Consider the following 22857-nt stretch of genomic DNA (forward strand, 5'->3'; position numbering starts at 1 on the left):
AGATGTCCATGCTCGCTAGCTAATTGTAAGCTGGAAGAATGAGTGTATTGAGTGCAGTATTAATTGTAACTTCAGTTTTAACTTAAATTTAGAAAGTATTTCTGCTAAGTCAGACCCAGCTGTAATGAGCTAACAGGGAACAACTGGTATTACAGAGCTTGTAGAGCTTCACTGAAGGGCAGTACATGGTGTCTGCGTGGTACTGCTGCAGAGCAGGATACCAGAGCCCTCTGAGCGCCCTTGGTTCCCCAGGGAGGGGGGAAAGCATGCTCTTTTTTAATGACTCACTGTACTCATGGAGGAGTAGAGCCAAGAACCAGCCTCTTCCCCTTTATCTTCCCATTTAGGGCACTTTCAGTTTTATTTCTTGTGTATCTTACACATCAATCCCTATTACAAGCCACTTTCCCCATCACTCATGCCTCCTCTGGATATAACTCTTTCCTTGCATTGCTTTGTGTAAGCTGGGTTTCCTCCAGCACATCCCTCTTTTAGTCTGATTTTGAGCTCTTAAGTGTTTGAAAGTAGGGCTAACTGAAAGAAACTGCTTTAGGACAACAGAAGGAAAACAAAATCCATAGAGTGGGCAAGTTCTGCTGCTCGCTGCAAGGAACAAACAAATCTGTGCAAACAAGGGACTGCAGCTCTCCAAGACGCTATTTCCTGCTGCTAAACAATTTGGGGATGGGTTTTGATATCCGTTAGCAACCTCATGTTCCCGGAGTCACCAGGAATCTTGGCGCAGCTCACTCCTGTTAATGAACTGTTTGCAAGGCTTCAGAAAAATAATACAGCCTGTCACTGGAAAAATGCCTCCCTGCTTCAAGTCATCTCAAGGAAAAGGGTGGAAGTGAACTGCAATTAACCTCTTTCCTTCTGCTGTCCATCACCCTGTCAGCGTGTAGCTGCGTTATTGTGCTCCAGAGATCGCTTGTGGACGTTCCCTGCGCCGCACACACTCAGCTGTCTGCAGCGTGGGCCATCTCCACATCCTGCTGATGAAGGTTACTGCCATCCTGATGGCCCAACGTTCTCTCTATCTCTGCTTGCACCTTAAGCTGACAGCTCCAAATCGCACTGCGTATATTCTGCAGGTTCCACTGGCTCCTCAGGAGAGCATCGTCCAGCGTGAAGACACCATCGCGTGTCCTGCGCACTTGGGTGCACACTGCAGACGACTTCAGCTCCAAACCAATCTCATGAACTATCTTCCGGAGGTACTGCTGGGTCTCGTGCAAGCAGTGGATTTCTAGAGGGACAGAGAGATTCCTTCAGAAGCAGCCAAGTGTTGACAAACACAGACCTTGTCTGTTAATGCAGACATCAATCACAGTCAGGCTGAAAGAACTGGTTTGGTAGAACAGGCTGTTTAAGATACAGCACAAGGGGATTGTGATTTTCTGGAATACTTCAGGGTGTTCTAACCCCTCCTGAAGTGAATGTTTTAGAAAACAAACCCATAGATACAGGAGAGTAATGTAGGAATTGAGGTATTTCAAAGGGGATGAGAAAAGGTACCTTTTTAATAAGACAATTTGTGAGGAGTAGGAGACTGGCTGCAGGAACCAAACCAACCCAACACTAACGCATTACACTGAAACATTGGGATAAGGAAGAATTTTGCTTCATGAATAAGAAACTCAACTTTTACTGACTTATTTGTTATAATATATACTCAGGCTTCCCCAGTATATTTTGTACCTACCCAGCTGGAATTCTGGAGGCGCAAACTGGAGACATCGGACTGCTGTGATTATGGGAGGGCTTTTCCCCATGGGGCGAATCAAGCCTCTGACAGCCAGCTCGTATGCCTCTTGTGTTTTCATATCAATGTTAGAATGCCTGGAACAAGAAGAAAAGGGAGCAGCATTGACACTTAGCACTTCTCTTCGATGGGATTCAAAAATATCTCCACCCCCAATAAAGCAGAGCTGCAATTTTTGTTCTTAAAACTCTATGTTGAGGTTTTGCACATGTTTTAATGGTGTCTGTACTGTCATAGTGTAGCACAGTTTGAGAGGGAGGTACTAGGTCAAGTCTACAAGACGTTTTTGTACCCATTGATGCAGCTAATGGGTCCTAAAATAGCTGGACATTCAGGAACCAATAGGGACACTTAACTGTGACCTCTCACCAGAGAACAGAGCACTCTGTACTCTTCTCTCTGTCCCTGTCTAGCACTCCAACCTTTAAAGACTTTGATTATGGCAAACAAGATCATCTCATTAGTTTTAAAGACCAGCAAATGGCAGTCGGATGAGGTCAGCTGCATTTCCCCTGGATACATACATCAGCAGGGCCTTATGGTTTGTCCCTTGAATGACGGCGAGAATCTGTTCCAGCTTCTCCCTTGTGATATGATCTGCAAACATTAAGGTAGAAATGAATCTCAATTATCCACCCAGACACTGGAAAGAGACAGTGGATGGAATGTGCCATCAGGGTATGGCTGCTCCCTTGGCAGGCAGTCACACCAAACCAGGCTGATGAGAACTGCCAGAGGTGGCTTTAGCAGAGTCACTTCTGGCTGCACCGTGGCCATGCACAGAGCAGCGCAGCGCTTGACCACAAAGGGAGGAATTATTTTCCTTAATTGGTTTCGAGATGTTGGCTCCAGTTTTTCTTATCAGGTGTTTGAAGAGTTTCACTCGACGGCTTCTAACCGCTATCTCTAAGTGTGATTTATGGAGAGATCTGGGTCCCACGCACTCCAGTAGCAACCGCTGTGCTCAGGACTCATCCTGGCTTTGTATTGTGGTTGTATTTACAACCTCGGGACTGCACGTGGGCTGCATGTAAACATGATGAGTAGAAAGCAGGTAACCTTTTACCACTGTGCAATTCACCTGGTTAAATGCTCTACAGGCAGCACACTCTTTGGTGTGCTGATTTTTGTGGTTTTAAAAACACATCAGTTCAGTTTCTTACCAAATGTTGTCTTCTCCACCAGCTTCCCTGTGTCTGAGAAGTCATCAGTGGCTTTGCCAAACAGCCCACCAACAGTGTAAACCTTGAAGAAAGACAAAGAGTGCAAGTTATCAAAGAAATACTCCCAAGTTATTGAGCAGCCATGCTGCAGGCTACAGCAGCGCCGCACAAAGACAGCACCATCCTCTGCTCACGTGCAGATGCTCACGTGAAGGATGATGTTCTGGACTCTGAAAAGCTCTCAAAAGTATTGGTGGGTTTGAGACTTGAAGCAGAATCAGTGTCCCGAGGCCAGCTGGGTCAGGCATCAAGTGTGTGACTGTACTCGGGTATTCTGAGGCTGTTGAGAGCAAACACTTACCTTGCTCAGGTGGCAGTTGTACAGGTCAGTGAGCAGCTTGTTCCCATGACTTATGCCAAGAACTGAAACACAGAAGACAAGGAACCCATTACTGATGAGTACTTACACATGTGGCATGCTCACACTTCCCCCCTTTGACAGGGCCACGTCTCCTCAGAAGTCGTGTCTGAGCTGTGCAATCAGACCCCCAAATTCCTGCTTGTCGTTAAAGCTATAAGGCTGTAACCAGGGCTCTTGGATTGCCCTAGAACTTTCCACCTTCAGGGCAAACGTTCAGTGATGCTATTTCAGGTAGGGTTATGTGGCAGATCAATGGTGTCACCAGCGGGAGCTTGGTGTCCCGCAGCAAAGCCCCAGTGCTCAGGAAGGAGGTCACTGCCATCTCCCGGCATCGCCAGGGTCTTGTTGGATCATTTCTTCCATGTTTTAGCACTTTTGCTCCCGGCGGGTTGAGGCGGGGGGTACTGCAGTGCCATGGCCGGGCGCCCCCTCCCCGCACGGACACCCATCACCCCGCAGTACGGGACCGCTCCGGGACGACACCCACCGAAGACTCCCGAGGCCTTCACGTCCAGCCGGTGCCCGGCTCCGATCTTCAGCCGCCTGAACTGGGGGCCTCGCACTGCAACGGACACCGCGTCAGACCGCCCCACCGCGGGGCTCCCACCGCCGCCCCCCCGGGGCCGAGGCCCCGCTTACCGAGGGGGTGCTCTGCCAGCACCGGCACCATGGTGGGCACCAGCTCGGTGGCGCCGCCGTCGCCCTGGGTCGGCAGGAAGCGGACGTGCTGCGGCAGGGCACGGCGCGGCGCCGCGTTCAGCTCTGCAAGGGAAGCGCTCGGTCAGGGGCGCCCGGTAACCCCGGGCTGGGGGGGGGGAGTGGGGGTCCCGCCGCCGGTCCCCGCCGCTCTCACCGCTCAGCAGCCGCGTCTCCACCGCGGCCCGGACGCGGCCCCACGCCACCCCCGCCGGCTTGTACACGGCGAACAGCCCGGCGGGAACCGCCGCTGCCGCCGCCATGCCGCGCTGCCGCCCCGCCCCGGCCCGCTCAGCCCCGACGGGCGCTTCCGGGGCAGGCGGCGGCGGGGCCCGGCGGGGCGATGCTGCTGCTGCTGCGGCGGGCGGCGGCGCGGGCGGGGGTCCCGCTGCTGCGGGCGGGCCCCGGCTCCCCAGGCAAGTGAGAGTCCCGGTCCCGGCCCCCGCGGGCAGCCCCAAGGGCGTCCGGGCGCTGCCCGCCCCGTTGCCGTGCCCCGGGCCGGTTCCTCACCCCCCGTTCCCGCAGGCAGCGCCGGTCTGAGCCGCAGCGAGCCGCGGGCACGGCGTGGACGCGGCGGGGAGGAGGAGGAGGAGGAGGATGAAGGGTGCTATCAGCTGTACCCCGGGCACATCCCCACCAGCCCGCTGCAGAAAGCGCTGCTGGCGGCCGGCTCGGCCGTCATGGCTCTGTATGACCCCTACAGACACGGTAAGCAGGGCGAGGGGATCTCGTTTTACCCAGCGCCCTCGGTAACGTCCAGTGAATCCTGCCCGGGGTCTCCTGGGTGTGTGTTTATTCCTGCTCCTGTCGGGTGAGACATTCAGTAATGCAGCAAGCACAGAGCTGAGACCTGGCCCAGGGCAGGAGGATGTGGAAGAGAAGGGCTGAGGAACCCCAAACACACCCCAGTGATCTCCACCTGACCCCTTACGATGCCAGCCAGCCCCTTCTCATTCCTCCTCCGTCCCCCCAGGCCTCATGCCTGCTCCTGCATCCCTCCATGCGGGTGGCATGAGGGCAGAGCCTCCCCGAGGCTGAAGATCCATGGTTTGTGGGTCCCTGCCTTGCCGCAGCCTGCTCCTGGCCAAGGGGTTCATTGCCCCATGTCCTCACCTGCCAACCAAGGACAACTGGGTGTTGCGAAAACAGCTCTTGGGTCACTCTCTGGTCTCTCTTTCAGACATGGTGGCAGTGCTCGGGGAGACCACGGGCTGCCTGGCCCTGCCCAACCTGCGAGACAAGATGAAACACCACCCCGAAGGTTACCGCATCCTCCAGTGCGTCCCTCCGCATCCCTTCCTTCCTGGCCCTGTGGGTTGTGGTGGGGAGGAGGCACGAGGCCAAGAGCACGTTCCTTGGGCCCCGCGAAGGGAGAGGCAGGAGTTTGTCAGCTCTAACCCTCAAGTTGTTTATTTTGCTTTCTTTTGAACCATCACAAGAGCCCTGTGGCGATCTAAGGGTGAGAGCACCAGCAGCCGCTGGGCCCAGCCCTGGTTCAGGCTCTGCTGCGGGTCTGTTCTGCTTCGCTGCTGGAACTGGCAGGTGCCAGCACAAGGAGATGCAGCAGCAGGCGCAGGGGAGGATTCCATGGATGCTGAGCAGCGATGAAAACCCACCACGTCCATGGGTTTCTCCCCTGTGCCTGCTGCTGCATCTCTTTGCGTCGGAGACTTCATCTCCACTGGTCTGCCTCCTCAGACACCTCCCTGTTTTCTTTCCTGGTGCCTGCAGCATCTCCCCAGGCTGTGAAATGAGGCCACTTCTCTTGTCTTCCTTGTTAAGATTTGATCACTTTTGCTTCCATGTCTACAGGGACGTGTTGAGCACAGCAAGAGTGAGGGCCAGGAGGGACTTCATGAGTCTCTTATTAACCAAAATCTTCCTGCTTGTTTGCTTGCTTCTCTCTGGTCCTCATTACATGTCAAGCCTGCTGCTTGTGTAGCGTTTGGGGTGTACCTTTGGGAGGTAGGGGCTGGGGAAAAGCTGCCTTTTGCCATGTGTTTGTGCAGAGCAGCCTGATCCTGGCTCCAGACACTGACCCAGCAAAGCACATGGAGCACTGGGATGGGGCTGGGGCCCAGAGGAACTGCCCAGGGAGAGGGGACAGCAAAGGCACCAAGGGCTGGGGAGGGAAATCCCCACGTGCTCCTTGCCCTGTGTTGTTCCTTCGAAGCCCTGGCTGCTTTGCAGGGACACGAAAGGGCTCTGCTCCCCCTGGCTGGCTGCTCTGGGGGCCGTGCGTGGCCAGCAGCAAGATTTCAGTGCAGAGGACAGCAGTGGTTTTCCAACCAGAGTTGCTACAGGGTGCGAGATGAAAGCTCTTTTGTTGCCAAAGCTTCAGGTAGAGCCTTTAAGCAGTCTGTGTCCCAGCCTCAGCAGCAGGGATAAGGATGGTGCTATCCCTGCAGCGAGCAGTCAGGATCTGTGCGAGGAAGGGCAGAGGCAGGCAATGGGGTTTCCAGGGAGTCCCCCCTTTTCTCCAGATGTGGGTTTCACTGACCTGTGTTTTGCTTCCAGGGAACGTCCCCGCATCTGTCTCTCCACCCTGGACATGTCCCGGCTGCGGGAGCTGCCGGATGGATCGCTGGGCCGAGAGTACGTTCGCTTCTTGGAGGACAACGTGAGTGTGGGGTTTTGGAGGGTGCAAATGGCTTTAATTGGTCCCTGGGAGCACGGATTTACTTTAGAGGGAGGTTGGAGCCATGGAGGAACCTGTGGGGAACCCTCGAGGAATGAGGAAGTCAGGGAGACAGGATGAATGCTGGGTGTTGGATGATGCTGATTTGTCACCAGTGCTGAGCAGTCCTTGGGTTTTGTCTATGTAAATGATCCTTCCCCCCATCACTGGGGGCTGGGAGTTGCACTGGTGGAGGGGACCACAAATGATGATGATGATGGTGATGGTGATGATGGTGATGATAGAGAGAGAAACCCCAAGAAAAACAAGTGATGCAAATGGAAAACAGTTTCTCACCACCAACCAACTGATGCCCAGCCTGCTCAGTCCCCCGTTTATATTCCAAGCATGACACCTTATGGTGTGGAATATCCCTTGGATCAGTTGGGATCAGCTGTCCCGGCTGTGTCCTTTGTGCCTCCTCAGCCTCCTCACTGTCAGGGCAGCATGAGAAGCTGAAAAGTCCTTGACTTAGTATAAACACTACCTAGCAACAACTAAAACATCAGTGTGTTATCAGTGTTATTCTCTCCCTAAATCCGAACCACAGCACTGTACCAGCTATTAGGAAGAAAATTAACTCTACCTTAGCCAAACCAAGATAAACTTGAGGTTTGGAAGGGGCTGAATTGGACCTCTTTGGCTTTGCAGAAGGTTTCTCCGGATACCCGGATGCCAGCCAAGTTTGTTGATGATGAAGAACTGGCGTATGTAATCCAGAGGTACCGAGAGGTCCATGATATGATGCACACCCTCCTGGGCATGCCAACCAACATGCTGGGTGAGCAGCAATGGGCTGGTTGGACTCCTCGATCCTCAGCCCCATTTGGTGTGTGGGGAGTTTTGGATCCGCAGTGTCGTGCCCCACTGGCTCTGTGTGACCAAGAGGCCGTGGGAAGTCACCTTTTCCCTGCTGGGAGATGCTCTGCCCGAGCCCGGGGTGCTGTTGGTGGGTGTTTGCTGCCTGGCAGGGCGGGTGACACAGGGCAGGGGGATGATGTTTCGCAAGCTCTGGGCGAAGGCAGAAGTTGGGGGTTCCTGGTTGTTCCTGATCTGCACATCTCTGTGCCCTTTGCCCTCGTTTTGTGCCTGACTCAATAGCAAGTTGCAAGTCGAGCCTTGCTGGTGCCTGTGGGAACTGGCACGTCAGGTCTCCTACGCAGGCTGTGGCTGAGCCCTGGCAGTGTTTGGAAAGGTCTGTCCTGTCCCAAGAGACAGGGAGGGTTGTGTGTGGGATCAGGATGCAGCTACTGCGTTGCTAAAGATCTGCAGGGAGCCCGGAGGTGTTTCCTGAGCTCATGGGGCATCAATGAGGCTCATAGTGACATGGGTTAGTGGTAGACTTGTCAGTCCTGGGGTAAAGGTTGGACTTGATGATCTTAAAGGTCTTTTCCATCCTGGCTGATTCTATGATTCTATGACTGTGGGGTGCTGCTCCCCAGGGTGCCCTGGGCCATCCCTCTTGAGTGGGTGATGCACAGCAAGGCTCATCCTGGTGCAGAATAAAGCCATAGGCAGACTTGGGAAGCATTCCCAAGTCCTGCCACGGAGATGGAGAAGACATAGCCACCCTTGGGAAGGGGCAGACAGTGCTGCAGGACCACATGGCCCTGGCTGGCCCTTGCCCCCATGCACTGCCCGCTCACAGCCTCTCTGCTCCCCCCCAGGCGAGGTGGTGGTGAAGTGGTTCGAAGCCGTCCAGACGGGGCTGCCCATGTGTGTCCTGGGAGCAGCGTTCGGCCCCGTCCGCCTCAGTGCACGGTAGGCACCCACCAGGGGGGATGCGCCAGCCTGGGTGATGCTTTCCAGTGTCCTCTGGGGATAAAGAGGGGACACTGCTGGTTGGCAGGGGGGAGCCAGTCAGGGATTCCTTGTGTGAACCTGCTGCTCTGTCCCCAAGGCTCAGTGACAGCAGGAGGCTTTGACTAGTCACTGAAGCAGAACCTGGTGCTTTGTCTGCTTCCAGCACCCAATCTCCTGTGCTGGGCAGGAACAGCAATGCCCAGGCCTGGCTGCCCTTGGCTGGGCATGTATTGAGGGCCAGCAGGACCCTCATGACACTGGTGGCCATTCCCTGCCATAGCACATCTGTTCTGGTGGCCCAGCACAGTTTGGGGATTGCAGAACCTGAGTTCTGGTCTTGGGTTTGCTGCTGACATTAACCTTCCTGGCACAATGTCTGCTTCAGTGCCTTAGTTTCCCCGGTGAGTTCAGCAGGAGGGTACATGGGACACATGGGTTTGGCATCAGCCTGCATTGGGGACTTGGAGGAGGAAATCAACAACAAAACATGGAAATCAGAACTGTCACCTCCTGTATCGTTTGCTCCAGAAAGCTGCAGGTCCTGGCCACCGAGCTGGTTCCCTGGGCGATCCGGAGCGGGCGCAATGCCAGCTGCATCCTGAACGTGTACTATGAGCAGCGCTGGGAGCAGCCTGTGGAATCCCTGCGGGAGGAGATCGGCATCTTCCCTCCCCCGGCTGTTTGTGTGTGAGAGCTCAACTATGGAGGGGGGGGGACAGGGGATCCCCATTGGCAAACAGCACCATCCCTGAGCGCTCCATCTCCTCCTGTCCCGGAGCGCAGCGTGGCTCTGCTTCCAGCCACATGGACCCGAGAGCTGAGTTCTCTCCTGCCAAGAGCTGGCACCTTCCTGTTGGTAGAGGCCAAGTGGCACCTCCCTGTGCTGTGACAAAACTTGCTCCTTTTTGCTGTTGGGGACTTGGTGGAGGGATGGATGGCAAGGCTGGGTCGGTTCCCATGGCAGCCGTGCTCAGGTACTGATGCTCCACAATGTTGGCATGGGGATGGAGCAGAGCTGGTTTACAACACACTGCAGCAAATGTCTGCCTTGGCCTTCTGCAGCTCTAGGGCTGTGTAGGTGAATCCTTCCTTTAACCCTCCCTGGGAAGATCAAGGCTTAAAGTCTTGGGGCTGCCCTGGACTGGAGCTAAAGCAGTGATTTACAGAGCAATCCGGGGGCAGGTTTGGTGTGTGCAATAGGGACATCCCATCTTCTGCTGGTGCCTAACTGGTATCCGGATGTGCCTCATGCCTTGGAGACTAAGCTGTGCATGATTGCATGCCCACAGGAACAGGCAGGGAAATACCTTTGGATGTTATCCCTGCTGGACTGGCTGTTCAAGAGCTGATCCTGATCTGCCATGTCTCCCTATAGTCATCCCCCATCAAAAATGCTGAAATCCACGTGCTTGTGCTGGGTTTCCAGTAGGAATCATCCCTTTCTTGGGTAACAAAATGATGTGATTGGGAATAAGGAGCTGAATCCTCAGAGTGCAGAAACAGCGGCTGCTTGTGCAGCGTCTGGGAGCTGATTGCTGTCTGGGTTAATTAAACAGGGCTCCAGACAGCCAGTAGCCAGGGAGCAGAGCTGTGGGATGCGAGGGCAGGGAGCTCCACAGCCAAAGGCTCTTTGTCCGTGTGGGTTTGCTGTTGAAACTCCGTCTTGCTTAATAAAATCCAATGTGGAGCTTGCGGTTCATTACTTGTCTCCTTCCACCCCACCTCCCCTTCTGAGGGGGAGATCTGATGTGGAACCTCACTCCTCTTTGGCTTCAGCAGAGTCTGCTGTTTGCGGTGGTGGTTGATGGCATGGGTGCATGGCTGCACCCATGGGGATGGGGCACAAAATGGGCTGTGGGGACGCATCTGTCCATCTGGGATTTGGGGATGCTGGGCTGGTGGTCATTGCAGAAAGGTCCAGATAGGGGAACATTGGGGTGCAGAGCAGAAAGGGGCAAGGCTGGGGCTTCCTAAAGGGAGCCTGGTACCCAGGGGAGGGGAGGATGCTCTGACTGGGGTCCTTTGGTGGCAGCTGAGGGACATGGCATTGCCCTGCTGTGAGCTGCACTGGCCCCAGCCCAGTGTCCTGCGGGATGTTGGAGCAGAGGGGCAGGAGCAGGGGCTGATGGTGCAACCAGGGATTGCTCCCTCCCAGGAGGCTGAGCAGGGCAAAACTCTTGGGTTTTGGGCTCCATTTAAGTGCAGACACTGGGATACAGGGACTGGCTTCCTTCCTGCACCCCCAGCTCCCTGATTTCAACTTCTGCCATCCCTGTCCCCATCAGCCAGACTTTGTGTTTTCCTGCAGAACCAGGCTCGTGCCTTTCTTGGCCTCTGGAGTTATTTCAAGCAGATAATAAAGGATGTCATATAAACACATCCTTCAGCTGCTGGTAAAACACACAGCGTGGGGGTTGTCCTGTTGCACTACCCGAGATGAAAGAACCGTTTAGCCCTAAACCAACCCGGAAACGTGCTTTTCTGCATCGGACACGTGTCGGAGCTTTGGGGCAATTAAACCAAAGGGCAGCAAAGATTCACTGCTCCAGGAGCCGTGAGCAGCAGTCAAGGGAACAGAGGAAACGATGGTTGCGAGAGAGGGTTTTGCTGCACTGGGGGTTACTCGGCGCAGCCGTGGCGCGGTTGTGCCGCCCTCGCGCAGCCGCAGGTGGCTGGGTGACGGGTGCCAGCGCGTCAGCAATGGCACAGCATGTAAATTTAACTGCGTCTGCTCAGCCTCATCGCTTCACGGCCACCGCGGCTCCTGTTTGCTGCAGCCATCGTTTGTCGAGCCTGCTGAAGGAAGAAGGCAAAGGGGGGAAAAGGGGAGTTTTGGCAGGTTGGACACAAGCCGTGTGAAAATGCTGGTTTTGGGGGGGATGTATTTGCTGTGGACATGCGGCAGCTCCATCACTGACACCGGCAGTGGTCCATGCCGGCGCTGCTGGGCCCGTTTTGGGGATGCAATAACAATAATAACTGAAAGAGGTGATGCTGGTGATGCTGAACCACACACGGACCCACGGGGATTGATGCGCGTTTATGGATCACTGGCAGAACCGTGCCCACTGCTCCTCTCCCCCTGTCACCGGTATCGGGCTCCTCGCGGCGGCAGCGGCGGGGGGTTCCGTCTCCCCCCGTTCTGTTGCAGTCACGGAACCCCGGGAATGATCCCCACGCCCCGGCGGCAAAACACGACTCTGGTGGGACTCGAACCCACAACCTTTGAATGACTCCCCTACCATGCACGCTAGAAGTCCAATGCGCTATCCATTGCGCCACAGAGCCGTCCGCGTACCGCGTACCCTCGCCGCCTCTTCCTGCCGCGCCGCCCCGCGCCCCGCCCCGCCGCTGCCCGGCACCGCGCCCGCCGCCGCCGGGCCGCACCGGCAGCACCGCCCGGGACTACAACTCCCGGCGGGCCGCGCTGCGCGCCCCGCCCCGCCCCGTGCCGCAGCGGCGGGCGGGCCCCGCTCCCGCTCCCGGCCCCGCTCCCGGTGCAGGTTGCCGGGCCGCAGTGGACCGCCCCGGAGCCCGGTAAGAGCGCGGCACCGGTCTTTTCCCCCCCTCCTTCCTCCCCGACACTTCCCGGCGCTGCCCCGCTCCGATGCGGTGGCCACGCTGCCTTCCCCACGGGCGCTCGGGCGGGGCCGCCGCGGCCCACGGTCTCCCCGTGAGGCGCCGCGGCCCTACGGGCGGTACCGGAGCCCTTCAGAGCCCCGGTCTCCTCGGGAGGTGCCGCGGCCCTTCTCCGCAGCGCGCTGCGGGGCTCCCCCCCGCCCCGGGCTTTTCCGGGGCCTGGCCGGGGTTGGGGGAGCAAGGACCCGATGTGGGGCCCGCGTTGGCCTCCCGGTCCTTCAGCCCCCGTCGGATGGGGCTGCGCGGGGTGAGGCAGGACGGGGTGTCCCTCGCGTTTGTCCTTCCCCGGGGACGGAGGGCTCATCCCCATCACTCTGCCCCGGGACAGGCAGCGGGGACAGTTGCCGCCCATCTGCTGGGGCTGGAGAGATGCCTCCGGGATGTCCCCGTTAGCGCTGGGGTTTCTTTGGGTCTTCTGCTTGTCACCCCACCACCACCATCTTTGCGACCTGCACCCCGGAGTCTCCTCTCTGTGCCCCCGGGCGATGGATCCCTGCGGTTTGCGTTGTGCCCGCTGGCTGTGGAGCTACAGGCAGGTCTTAATTTTCTCTGTGCTGATGCAGCCAGACAAGAGCTGAATCCCTAACGGCAGGGCTGGGCGGCTCTGCGGTAACACACCGGTGTTATCTGCCGGTAATCTGCCATCGGTTATCTCTCGGTAACGTCTCGCCACTGATCTCTCGGTATTGCGCCGGTTATCTCTTGGCTGGAGGCACCGGGCATGCCGGTGTGAGGCACAGATGTGAGAGCAGGATAACAAGAGCCTGTCTCGGCCCGTCTTGCCTTCCAGTGGGAGATTAAGCACCTTGCTGCCCACACGGAGCGTGGCTTCCCCCGCTGCTGGCTCTCCACGGCTGGCTGCTGGATGGAAGTGTGTAAGGAAGGGCCGAGGCGCAGCGCTTTGATGGTGATCTAAGAGATGCCCTGTTTAATCGCAGGGAGAGGCTCTTGGGCAGTGGGTCCTGCGCTGCTGAGGGGCTGTGTTGGGGGTCATCAGGCCTGGGAGGTGTTTGATGGTGGGGGGATCTCTGCGCAGGGACTATGGATGGCTCCCACGTGGCAGCGGCATTCTGTGCTGTGGTGCTGGTGGCACGGCTGGGCTGGGTGCTGAGACACAGCGTGACATGCCAGGGCACGGTGACCACGTGGCGCTGCCTCGGCTCCCACCCGCCAGCATCTCCTACCAAAGCCACGGAGGCTCCCCTGGACCAGGGGGACCTGCACGGAGCAGAGGGAAAAGCCACAAGTGTGGCTCCGAGCGCCACCGGCTGTGGCAGAGCCCACCGGGGGCTGACAGCTTCAGAGCAGTGAATCCACCTTCAGAGGGAAAGGGAAATGACGTTGAGTGTTTCCTTCCTCTTCGGCCGGCATCCATGCCAGGAAGGACCAATTTTATTCAGGAGCCCTTGAGCTGTGACGGTCACATCGCTGTCACTTTTCCCTGCCTGATGCTGTCACCTGAAAAGACCCTTTGCTAGGTCATGGTCTCCTGCGAGTGTCAGAGCCACATCTGGGGGGTGTTTGGGGTGGGGACAGAGGTGCTGTTTTGGGGGACAAGTGTCAGAGATTTGAGTTGCTGCACACAGGGCATGGGGTGGAGGTCTGGGTGCTCCTGACAGCAGTGACAGCCCTCGTTCTGCCTGCTCCAGCCTGGCCAGAGCATGTCGGTGCCTGGCCTTGTCCCCAGCCTGCTCTGGCAGTGTCTCCAGCAGAGCTGCTTGCCGACACAAGGGTTTGCAAACACGAGCGGAGCTCAAAGGGTGAAGTTTCCTGTCCCTGTTCCTGTGTTGGGGAGCATGTGAAGCTGTGCTTTCCCACCACCCGTGCAGGAGAGCTGGTGCTGGAGAGACCTGGGTTATAGGGACAGAGGGATCCTTGGAGTAGGGAAGAATATGGAGCCAAGCTGGGAGTGATGGTATCACGCTGCTGCCTGCCAAACATCTGTACAAGGTCTCCTTCCATGGCTCTGCTCCCGCATCCATGAAGTGACTTCATCCTGCAGCTCACACTGCTGGGGCGCAGCCGTGCCCCTGGCTGGTGTGCAGGATGTGGCTCTCCCGGTGGGAATGGCCAGGCTCTCGGCTGGCACCAAGCAGTGCCATGCTGGCAGCTTCACTGGAGGCCATCGCCCGGATCCAGTAGACATCTGTGGGAGTTCTGGGTGCTGGGATGTGTCCTCACTGCCAGCAGGAGCGATGACTCAGGGACCTCGTCCAGGAAGCTGGGGCTGCAAACGAATCCCCCGCCCATGGGTTTGTTATCACCACGTCCAGTGCATGTGGGTTGATGGCCGTGGTTTCTCTCTCCCCACAGGCCACGATGCTGCGTCTGGCTGCCTTTGCAGCGCTGCTGCTGTTCTTCAGGGTCAGTCTGGAGCTGTCCTGGGTCCAGGCCATCCCTGCTCTCTTCATCTTCTACCTGGGATCCGGCGGATGGGACTTCTTCCTCATATTCATCAAGACAGTACGAAGGGATGTCCAGTAGGTGTCTTGGCTGGGATGGCCCAACCATCCACCCTGCCCCTGGCTCTCTGCTCTGCCCTGGTATATGTGTGAGCACAGCCTCCAGATCCTTGCACAGCCCTGGGTTTCTGCTGGCGCTTGGCCTGTCTGGAAGGAGATCTGCCTCTGCCATGCCCAGATGGCTCCAAAGTCTCAGGCAAACTTTGCAGGAAAGATAGATTTCAGCTGAGCTCTGAAGTCTAGTGGCTGTCCTTGTACTTCACCCTGTCCCTAAAGCTGCTGGTGTGGCACCAAGTGCCTGTGCAGGGTTGGTTCTGAGTTGGTAGCAGGCTGTGCCAGCTCCTGGCAAGGGTGTGTGGGGAGGGAGCGGCAGCACCTCTTGGAGAGCACTTGAGGCTCAAAGATGCCCTTTTGATTGGGGACATCCGTGTCTGCAGCCTTCCAAAACACATCTCTCCCTCTCCATCAGTTCCTGGCTATAAGCATCTTTGCAGATGAGCTCTGCCTGTGTCCATGCTGCTCAGGGCAGCACCCAGAGTAGGGCCTGGAGCAGTGCTGGGCTGTTACAGCTCATGTGAAGCTCCTCGTGCCGTGCTGGCTTTGCTGGAGGAAATGGTTTTGCAGGGCTCACTGAGCAGCTGCCCTCTTGCTCCTCTTCCTTTGGCAGCACGGGACTGGTCCTGTTGCGTGTGAAGTGTCAGGTATGGAAACACATGAGGGAGAAGAACACAATTGCCAAGATCTTCCAGAAGACCGCAAGGAAGTATCCAGAGAAGACAGCGCTGATCTTCCAAGGCACGGGCGAGAGCTGGACCTTCCGGCAGCTGGATGAGTACTCCAACAGAGTGGCCAACTTCTTCTATGGGCAAGGCTTCCGCTCGGGTGACGTGGTGGCTCTCTTCATGGAGTCCCGCAATCAGTACGTGGGGCTGTGGCTCGGCTTGGCCAAGATTGGGGTGGAAACGGCCCTTGTGAATTCCCACCTGCGCATGGAGGCCTTGCTGCACTGCATCACCATCTCCAACTCCAAAGCTGTGGTGTTCGGTGTGGAGATGATGGAAGGTGAGGGGCAGGCACGTGTATCAGGGGTGCTTTGGACTGGAGGGTGGTTGTGTCTATGGATTTAGTGTTTCTTTTCTGCCCACCACAGAGCAGGGATTTGGAAGAGGGTGGGCAGTTGAATTATCCAGGAGTTGGATCTGTTGGGGTTTTTTTTTCTTGTTGGTCCCTTTGGATAATGGGCAGGATCTGGAGTTCAGTGCTGCCTGGCTCCCAAGTAGACAATCTGGGTGTGAGGGTCCTTCCTTGTGCTTCTCAGGTCCATGCCCTGCATGGAGCCCTGGGCTGGGCTCGGGATATGCCTCCCCTTGCTCTCCATAGCTGTTAGCCACATCCCTGCTGCTTGGCTCCAGCTCCTCGTGTGTTTCAGCCCACGCCTCTCAGGTTGATAATGTCAACAGACCTCTTGGCACCAAAGAGGTTTTGGCTGGGGAGAGGTGGGGAACAGGATCTTCTGGTCCCTGAAGAGGCCTGGGCTGTGGCCTCAGCATCTGTTAATCATGGGAACGACACCCACCTGAGATGGTTGTCAGCCCTTTGGGGACCCTGCTGAGCACAACAAGGGTGCTGCTACCTGGGGCAGTGTCTCCCTGAGGCTGCCTTGGAGGACGGGGGGGGTCTCTGTGCTGTAACCACCCTGTGGTCCTTCTCCATCTCTCCTCTTTGCTTCCTCAGCAATGCAGGAAGTGCAGCCCTCCCTGGAGAAATCTGTCCATCTTTACTGGTCAGGGGAAGGAAGTTGCGAGTCTGCGCTTCCTGGTGCGAAACACTTGGACCCCCTCCTGCAGATGGCCCAGAAGCACCCACCCACCCCCCCGGATAAGGGCTTTCTTGGTATGTGGTCAGCTCTTGGGGGCCAAACTCATGGTGGTGTTTTTGTGGATCAGCTGGTTACAACGCTGGCAGGAATGTCTGCTTGGGATGCTGATGGCAGATGTCTGCAGCAGGGCATGGGGTGTTTGGGATGGGTCTTGCGTTGGTGTCTCTATCCTGTCGTTGCCTCCATGCGTCCAGCAGACCTGATCTGTCCAGGTCTTGGTGCTGTCACGTAAAGTTCTGGCTCCGCAGGCACAAGCAGAGTGTATACATTTGGCTTGTCCCCCTCTCCAAGTTCAGCCAGCTCCTAGATTGGGTTTGTGACCTTGTCTCCTCATTGCTCTCCAGACAAACTCTTCTACATCTACACCTCTGGCACAACGGGGCTGCCCAAGGCTGCAATTGTGGTGAACTGCCGGTAAGACCATGGACTTGAGGGGCTCGCTGGAGGACGGGGCTGAGCTCTGCCCTGTTGTAGCAGAGCACCTCTGGCCCTGCTGCTCATGTGCCTCTTTCTTCACTCTCCCACCCCAGGTACTTCCGCATGGCCAGCTTGGTTTTCTACGGTTTCCGCATGAGGTCCGACGATGTGATGTACGACTGCCTCCCGCTCTACCACGCTGCAGGTGCCTGTGCCGTGATTCCGTGACTCCATGGCTGGCTGTTCCCCTCAGCCAAGCCGAGGGCTCAGGCTGGAGGCTGCAACCTCCAGTTGAGGAGCTGGTTGCTGCTGGCAGTGTCTGATCAAGGCTTTCTGCTTTCTCCCTGGGTGCCAAGAATCGATCTGGCTGACCTTTGGAGTGGGGAGTGAAGGCAGAGCAGGGGTGTTATCCCAGCTCCTAGCCTGGCGTTTTAGCTGCTCCTTATTGCTGCTCCCCATGGAAGGTCAAGGGGAAGGGGAAGGAGAAGCAGTGCCTGCCTCACTGCCTGAGACGTGCTGGGTTGTCTGTGTGCAAAGTGCTGCCCCACATCTCACTGCCATGCATCTCCTCCCCAGTACCTGTGGTCCTGGGGGCTTTGGCTAGGTTAACACCCATCTATTGCAAACCAGAGTGTGGCATCCACCTTACCCTGCCAGGCTGCTCCCTGAGCAGGCTGGGCTGGATGTGTTTGGAGACTGAGGGCTCCTCTGGCTGCCTCTCCGCAGGGAACATCGTGGGGATCGGGCAGTGCCTGCTGCAGGGCATGACCATTGTCATCCGCAAGAAGTTCTCGGCCTCGCACTTTTGGGAGGACTGTGTCAGATACAACTGCACGGTGAGGCTGTGAGGCGAGGGGCCAGCCAGGAGTGGGGAGTGGAGCATCTAGACCATGCTGGGGAGGGGGGAGGCCTGGACCAGCTCTGCCTGTCCATCCCAAACCACCTTCCTTGGTTGTTTCTCCCACCTGGGGCGGTAGCTCCACATCTTGAAGCCCTTCCCATGCTCCAGCATTAGCCAGGAGGTCTTGGGTATGTTTCATGGCCTGAAAGGGTGGGTTAACCAGGCACTGGACGATCTGGACCCCTGGATTTTACCTCTTTAGGGGGCTTTGGGTGTGTGATGCTGTTCCTACCTGCCCTGAAGAAACCCCTGGGCCCGGCAGAGGGCTCCTAGTGAGTGTTCCTTCTCCATCCCTCGCAGATTGTGCAGTACATCGGGGAGATCTGCCGCTACCTGCTGAACCAGCCGTACCAGGAGGCGGAGCGGCAGCACCGGGTGCGCATGGCGCTGGGCAACGGGCTGCGGGCTTCCATCTGGAGGGAGTTCATGGCCCGCTTCGGCATTGCCCAGGTAGCAGAGTTCTACGGGGCCACCGAGTGCAACTGCAGCCTGGGAAACTTTGATAACAACGTAAGCCCCCATCACCCTCCCCATGACCCAGAGGGTGCCCGCTGGCCTGGCCTGGTTTGGAAACCCAGATGGGTTGTTTGCTCCTGGTTTCTTGCTCCAAGACGCTTGGTGTGGGTTGCTATCCACCCAGAGGGGTTTTGGATGTTGTCGTGTGTTGTCAGCTCTCTGGTATCCTGGATGTGTGTGGGCAGCAGTCTCGGGGTGGGAGACGTGTCCTTGCTGCCCCCGGCTCTGAGCTCTTTCTGTTCTAGGTTGGGTCGTGCGGCTTCAACAGCAGGATCCTACCAGGTGTGCACCCCATCGGCTTGGTGAAGGTGGATGAAGACACCATGGAGCTGATCCGGGGACCAGATGGTGTCTGTATCCACTGCAAGCCAGGTGAGGCAACTAAAGGATCAAGTCTCCTCAGCCCTGTGCGAGTCTTTCCTGATACTTCAAGATAGTTTACCTAGGTTTGAGTCTCTGCTCAGTTAAAGCCCGCCAACCCCATTAGACACACTTCTTGCTTGGGTGCAGGTGGTTGTTCCTCCCTTCATGCCCTTTTCTCCCTGCAGGGGAGCCGGGGCAGCTGGTGGGCCGCATTGTCAAGAGCAACCCCTTCCAGCACTTTGATGGCTACCTGAATAAGTCAGCCACCAACAAGAAAATTGCCAGGGATGTGTTTGCAAAAGGGGACACTGCCTATCTCACAGGTGAGGCAAGCAGGGCCCTTCTGGCCACTGAGAGCAAGGAGAAGAAGGGTACCTGGATGGGTGTGAGGGTTGTCCCAGGCTAATGGCACTGCTCTGAGGTGCACAAGGGTTGCTTCTAACCCCTCTGACACCTAATATCTTGCTTATTCCTTACTTTCCTATAGGGGATGTCCTGGTGATGGACAAATACGGCTACATGTACTTCCGGGACCGCACTGGGGACACATTCCGCTGGAAGGGGGAGAACGTCTCCACCACAGAGGTGGAGGGGACGCTGAGCCACATCCTCAACCTGACAGACGTGGTGGTTTATGGGGTGGAGATCCCAGGTAGCTGAGAGGGAAGAGCACAATCCGGGGAGGCAGGCAGGCCTCTGGCACTTGATGTGAGTGTGTCCTGCACGTCCAGCCTTGCGAGAGGCTGGAACAAGGCTCCTGTGGGGGAAGGCTACTGCGGATGTGCCTATCAGGAACCAGAGGGTTCTTTCCCTCTCTTAAGCTTTTAGTTTGGAAGGACCCTGTGGCCTTTCTGGACAGGCTGCAAGTGCCTCCTCTGGGAGGAGGTGACCGCGGGGTGTCGCTGATAGCCTTAGCCGCAGGGTGGTGACACAACTGGATGTGCCAGTGCTTCGGGACAAAGCAGGGTCTGTGCCAGAGGCCTTGTTGGTACGGGGCAGATGGAGATGATGCTCTAAGAACAGAGTGTCTGAGTGTTCTCCCTTCTTCTGTGCCTCTTAGGGATTGAAGGGAAGGCAGGAATGGCAGCCATCGCCGACCCGGAGAACTCCTGTGACCTCGAAGGCTTTGCCAGCAAGCTGAAAAAGGCGCTGCCGCTGTATGCACGTCCCGTCTTCCTGCGGTTCCTGGACAAAGTCTCCAAGACAAGTGAGCCACGGCGTGTGCACTCACACTGGGCATGGAGCTGGGGGAGCCTGGGAGGGGAAACTGGTTATGGAGACCAGTCTGTGCTAGGATCAGGAGGGAGAGCCCCTGTCCAGTTCCTCTGGTGGTTTGGAGGCATGGAAGTGCAAGGCTGGGTTTGATGAGTGCGTCCAGCCAGTGACTCCTCATTCCTTCTTCTCTCCTCGTTCCAGGCACTTATAAGTTCCAGAAGGTGGAGCTGCGGAAGCAGGGCTTTGACCCTACGGTGGTGAAGGACAGGTTGTACTTCCTGGACTCCAGGCAAGGTCGCTACCTGCCGCTGGACCAGGCAGCGTTCGACAGGATCCAGTCGGGACAGCAGAAGCTGTAACCGGTGGGGCTCAAGCAAGGCACCTCCCCGAATCCTGCTGGGGAGAGGGGGGCAAGGCAGGCACAGGGGAAGAAAAGGTTCAAGGAGTGCTATAAAGGCATGCTAGAGATTTTATTTGACGTGTTTTACAGATAATGGTTTGGGGGGAACACAGGGGGACCAAGGGGAGGGGGATGGTTACATACCAAAGCATACACTCATTATGGCTTTATTTTCTACTTGGTACAGCGGTGGTGGTCCCGTGCCATGGGAGGGGCAGGACCCTGGCCAGTTAAGGAGGAGTGGGGTGCCCCTGCCATTCCACTTTGCTTTTCCTGTCTTTCCCTCCCTTTTCCTGCCTGCAGCAACCCTTCCTTGTGAAGGCCATAAAGGGACCATTGCTGGGCTGTTTTCCCCACTCCTCCACCAAGCAGCCAGCTCCTCGTTGGCACAGGGCCCCCACTGGCAGAGGGAAGCTGGGTGCCAGGCACAACCCCTGCCCCCTTGTCGTGTTTCTGCTGTGAATCAGGGGAGCAGGGTAGTGCTGGGCTCGGGAGAGGGACAGGGATGTGTTTCTGCCATGCCTTGCTCTCTCTTGGGGGTGACATTTCTATATTTCACAATCACACGCACATTCTATTCTATTATATATATATTATATACGCTGACTTTTTTTTTTTTTTTTTTTCCATTCTTAATTTATTGTCTGTACTTTTGAATGTGTCCTGGGTTTGTGCAGTAGGTGGAGGAATAGCCCAGACCTGTCCTCTCTTGGAGAGCCCTTTTCTCCCGCAGGGAGACGGGCCGCTCGTCTGGGACTGATTCTCCTCTCCCAGCGTGGGTGCAGCTGTGTGTGTCCTTGTGGCCTTGCTCCATGGTGAAGGACATGAGCGAACCCCACTCTCCTGTGGACACTTCTCTGGGTCTTTTACTTCCACCTTTTGTGGATGCAGCTTTGTTTTGTGCACCTTTTTCCTTGCAGAAAGCAGGTGGGAAAGTGGGAATGAAGGGTCTGGTTTTGTCTTTGCTTAGATGTAACTCAGCACTGTGGAGCTGCTCGTGAGGATTTTTCTGCTGGTCGATGTCTGTGCCCTGAATGTGGGAAGCAACTTGCCATGGGGAGAGAAAGTCCTCCGGAGGAGGGTGGTCTCTGTGAGAGCCTGACTTCACTTGCTCTGCATCCCTTCCCGAAAGAGCCCTCCCTGTCTCCGCCGCAGGAGATGGTCCCCAAACTGAAATGTCCATGTTAAACATCTGACTTTGCGCTACGTGAGCTCCCCGTGTTGTGTCTGTCTGACGTGAAACGGCCTTGGCAGTGGTGTCCGGTTCCAGTCCTCGAGGACCATGCAGAAACGTCTGTTCCAGAGAAAACTCTGGATTGGGGTTTATTCTTCTTCCCCTCCCCCCTTTTTATTTTTCTCCTTTAACGATTTGGTTTTATGCTTTTAGCAGGGTTACTCCTTAAAATGACGTCTGTCTTTTGTGAGGGCAGGGTGTGCCTGCTCTTCTAGCTGTGTTTCCACACCAACGTACCTGCCTGCCCCAGTCTGTCCTGTCCTCACAATTAAATGCGAGTATGGGCTATGCTGGAGTTTCCTACCTCTTCCTTGCGCAGTCCTGCTGTGTGGGGGGGGATGAGGGACTGTGCTGGTTTGGGAACTGGGAACTGCCACTCCAGAGCATGACCTCCCTGTGTGGACGTTAGCTCATCTCGGAGCACGGGTGAAGCAAGCCCCTTGCTGCTGCATTTGATGACTGTGTGAAAACAAGCTGTTGATGAGACCCTCCCCAGATCCTTCCACTGACTTCCCACTCCCCCTTTATCCTGGTCCTGTTTGCCCTGGCCCAGTTCTCCCTGTTTACCATGGCATGACTGGCTCCTTCATACCTCCCCTGTTCTCTTTCCTTTTCCTGCTGCTTCTCTCTATGTTTTGGCCACGCTTAACCTCCCAGCTCATTTCTGCCCTTGCAGACAAGTTTTTTGGTACCCATTCTCCTTCCCTTACTACCAGAACCGTCTTTTAGACCCTCAGCATCCGCCCCTGGGATGGGAGAAACCAGCTCCTTCATAGCATGTGGGTACCAGGGAGAAATGTCTTGCATGAGCCTGGATGAGGCGTGTTGCCTGGTGAGAGACACCATGGGAAAAGTGCTGGAAATTCACATCCATTTTATACCAGATGCACTTCCAGGCATGTTCAAATTGATGCCTTCTCCAGCATCTCTAAGCTAAAAGCTTTAATTTTAGCCACTGGATGCAGTGATTGTGGGCAAGGCCCATCTCAGAGCTGCATCTGCCCTCCTTTACAGCCAGCTCTAGCTCAGGCCAGGTGAGGACAGGGAGGAGCGTGGGGTGGCAGGGCAGCATGGTCCAACACTGCTCCTGGAATGATGCAGCTCCTGGGACAGCCTCTGTCCCAAAGCAGCCCCCAGCCTCGGTGGAAAACAGGCCTTGCCCCCACGGCCATGCAGTGCCCGAGGGCTCAGCCTTCAAACAAGGTGGCTTTGCCACTGGGGGCCGTACAGGGGGGGCTGCTGCAGGGTGTGCAGTGGTGGCTGCAGATGCTCCAGTCCCACTTTTGGATGCTGTTCATCTCGCTGC

General features: G+C 56.6%; 3 protein-coding genes and 1 non-coding gene across 6 annotated transcripts; 2 read left to right on the forward strand and 2 right to left on the reverse strand.

The window, feature by feature from the left end:
- Positions 1-324: 324 nt before the first annotated feature.
- Positions 325-4338, reverse strand: TRUB2 (TruB pseudouridine synthase family member 2). 2 transcript variants are annotated; one of them, XM_030506726.1, is made up of 8 exons: positions 4203-4338; positions 3989-4111; positions 3837-3911; positions 3290-3351; positions 2929-3010; positions 2290-2362; positions 1706-1842; positions 325-1249 (listed from the first exon to the last, which is right to left on the reverse strand). In XM_030506726.1, exons 1-8 carry the CDS (start codon positions 4306-4308, stop codon positions 960-962), a joined length of 948 nt encoding a protein of 315 aa, XP_030362586.1. In that variant the 5' UTR covers positions 4309-4338; the 3' UTR covers positions 325-959. The 2 variants fall into 2 exon arrangements, with proteins under 2 accessions (XP_030362586.1, XP_030362587.1); XM_030506727.1 differs by lacking the exon at positions 3837-3911 and having other exon boundaries at positions 329-1249; positions 4203-4327.
- A 50-nt stretch (positions 4339-4388) lies between these two features.
- Positions 4389-10224, forward strand: COQ4 (coenzyme Q4). The gene is made up of 7 exons (XM_030506728.1): positions 4389-4461; positions 4571-4753; positions 5226-5322; positions 6563-6665; positions 7374-7503; positions 8390-8483; positions 9054-10224. The coding sequence occupies exons 1-7, from the start codon at positions 4389-4391 to the stop codon at positions 9214-9216; spliced, it is 843 nt and encodes a 280-aa protein (XP_030362588.1). The 3' UTR covers positions 9217-10224.
- A 1496-nt stretch (positions 10225-11720) lies between these two features.
- TRNAR-UCU lies at positions 11721-11813 on the reverse strand. Its single transcript has 2 exons — positions 11777-11813; positions 11721-11756 (listed from the first exon to the last, which is right to left on the reverse strand). It is a non-coding gene; the product is annotated as a tRNA-Arg (tRNA).
- Positions 11814-11894: 81 nt separating this feature from the next.
- Positions 11895-21841, forward strand: SLC27A4 (solute carrier family 27 member 4). Of its 2 annotated transcripts, none has more exons than XR_003994494.1 (14): positions 11895-12062; positions 14478-14644; positions 15294-15688; positions 16361-16519; positions 16850-16919; positions 17036-17127; positions 17649-17758; positions 18124-18333; positions 18585-18711; positions 18888-19025; positions 19190-19354; positions 19763-19909; positions 20119-20373; positions 21288-21841. XR_003994494.1 is itself a non-coding variant. In XM_030507209.1 (14 exons), exons 2-13 carry the CDS (start codon positions 14484-14486, stop codon positions 20274-20276), a joined length of 1932 nt encoding a protein of 643 aa, XP_030363069.1. In that variant the 5' UTR covers positions 11895-12062; positions 14478-14483; the 3' UTR covers positions 20277-20279; positions 21288-21841. The 2 variants fall into 2 exon arrangements, 1 of the variants encoding a protein (XP_030363069.1); XM_030507209.1 differs by having other exon boundaries at positions 20119-20279.
- The last annotated feature ends 1016 nt before the right edge of the window (positions 21842-22857 follow it).

Source organism: Strigops habroptila, chromosome 15, assembly GCF_004027225.2.
Source record: "Strigops habroptila isolate Jane chromosome 15, bStrHab1.2.pri, whole genome shotgun sequence".
NCBI lineage: Eukaryota > Metazoa > Chordata > Aves > Psittaciformes > Psittacidae > Strigops > Strigops habroptila.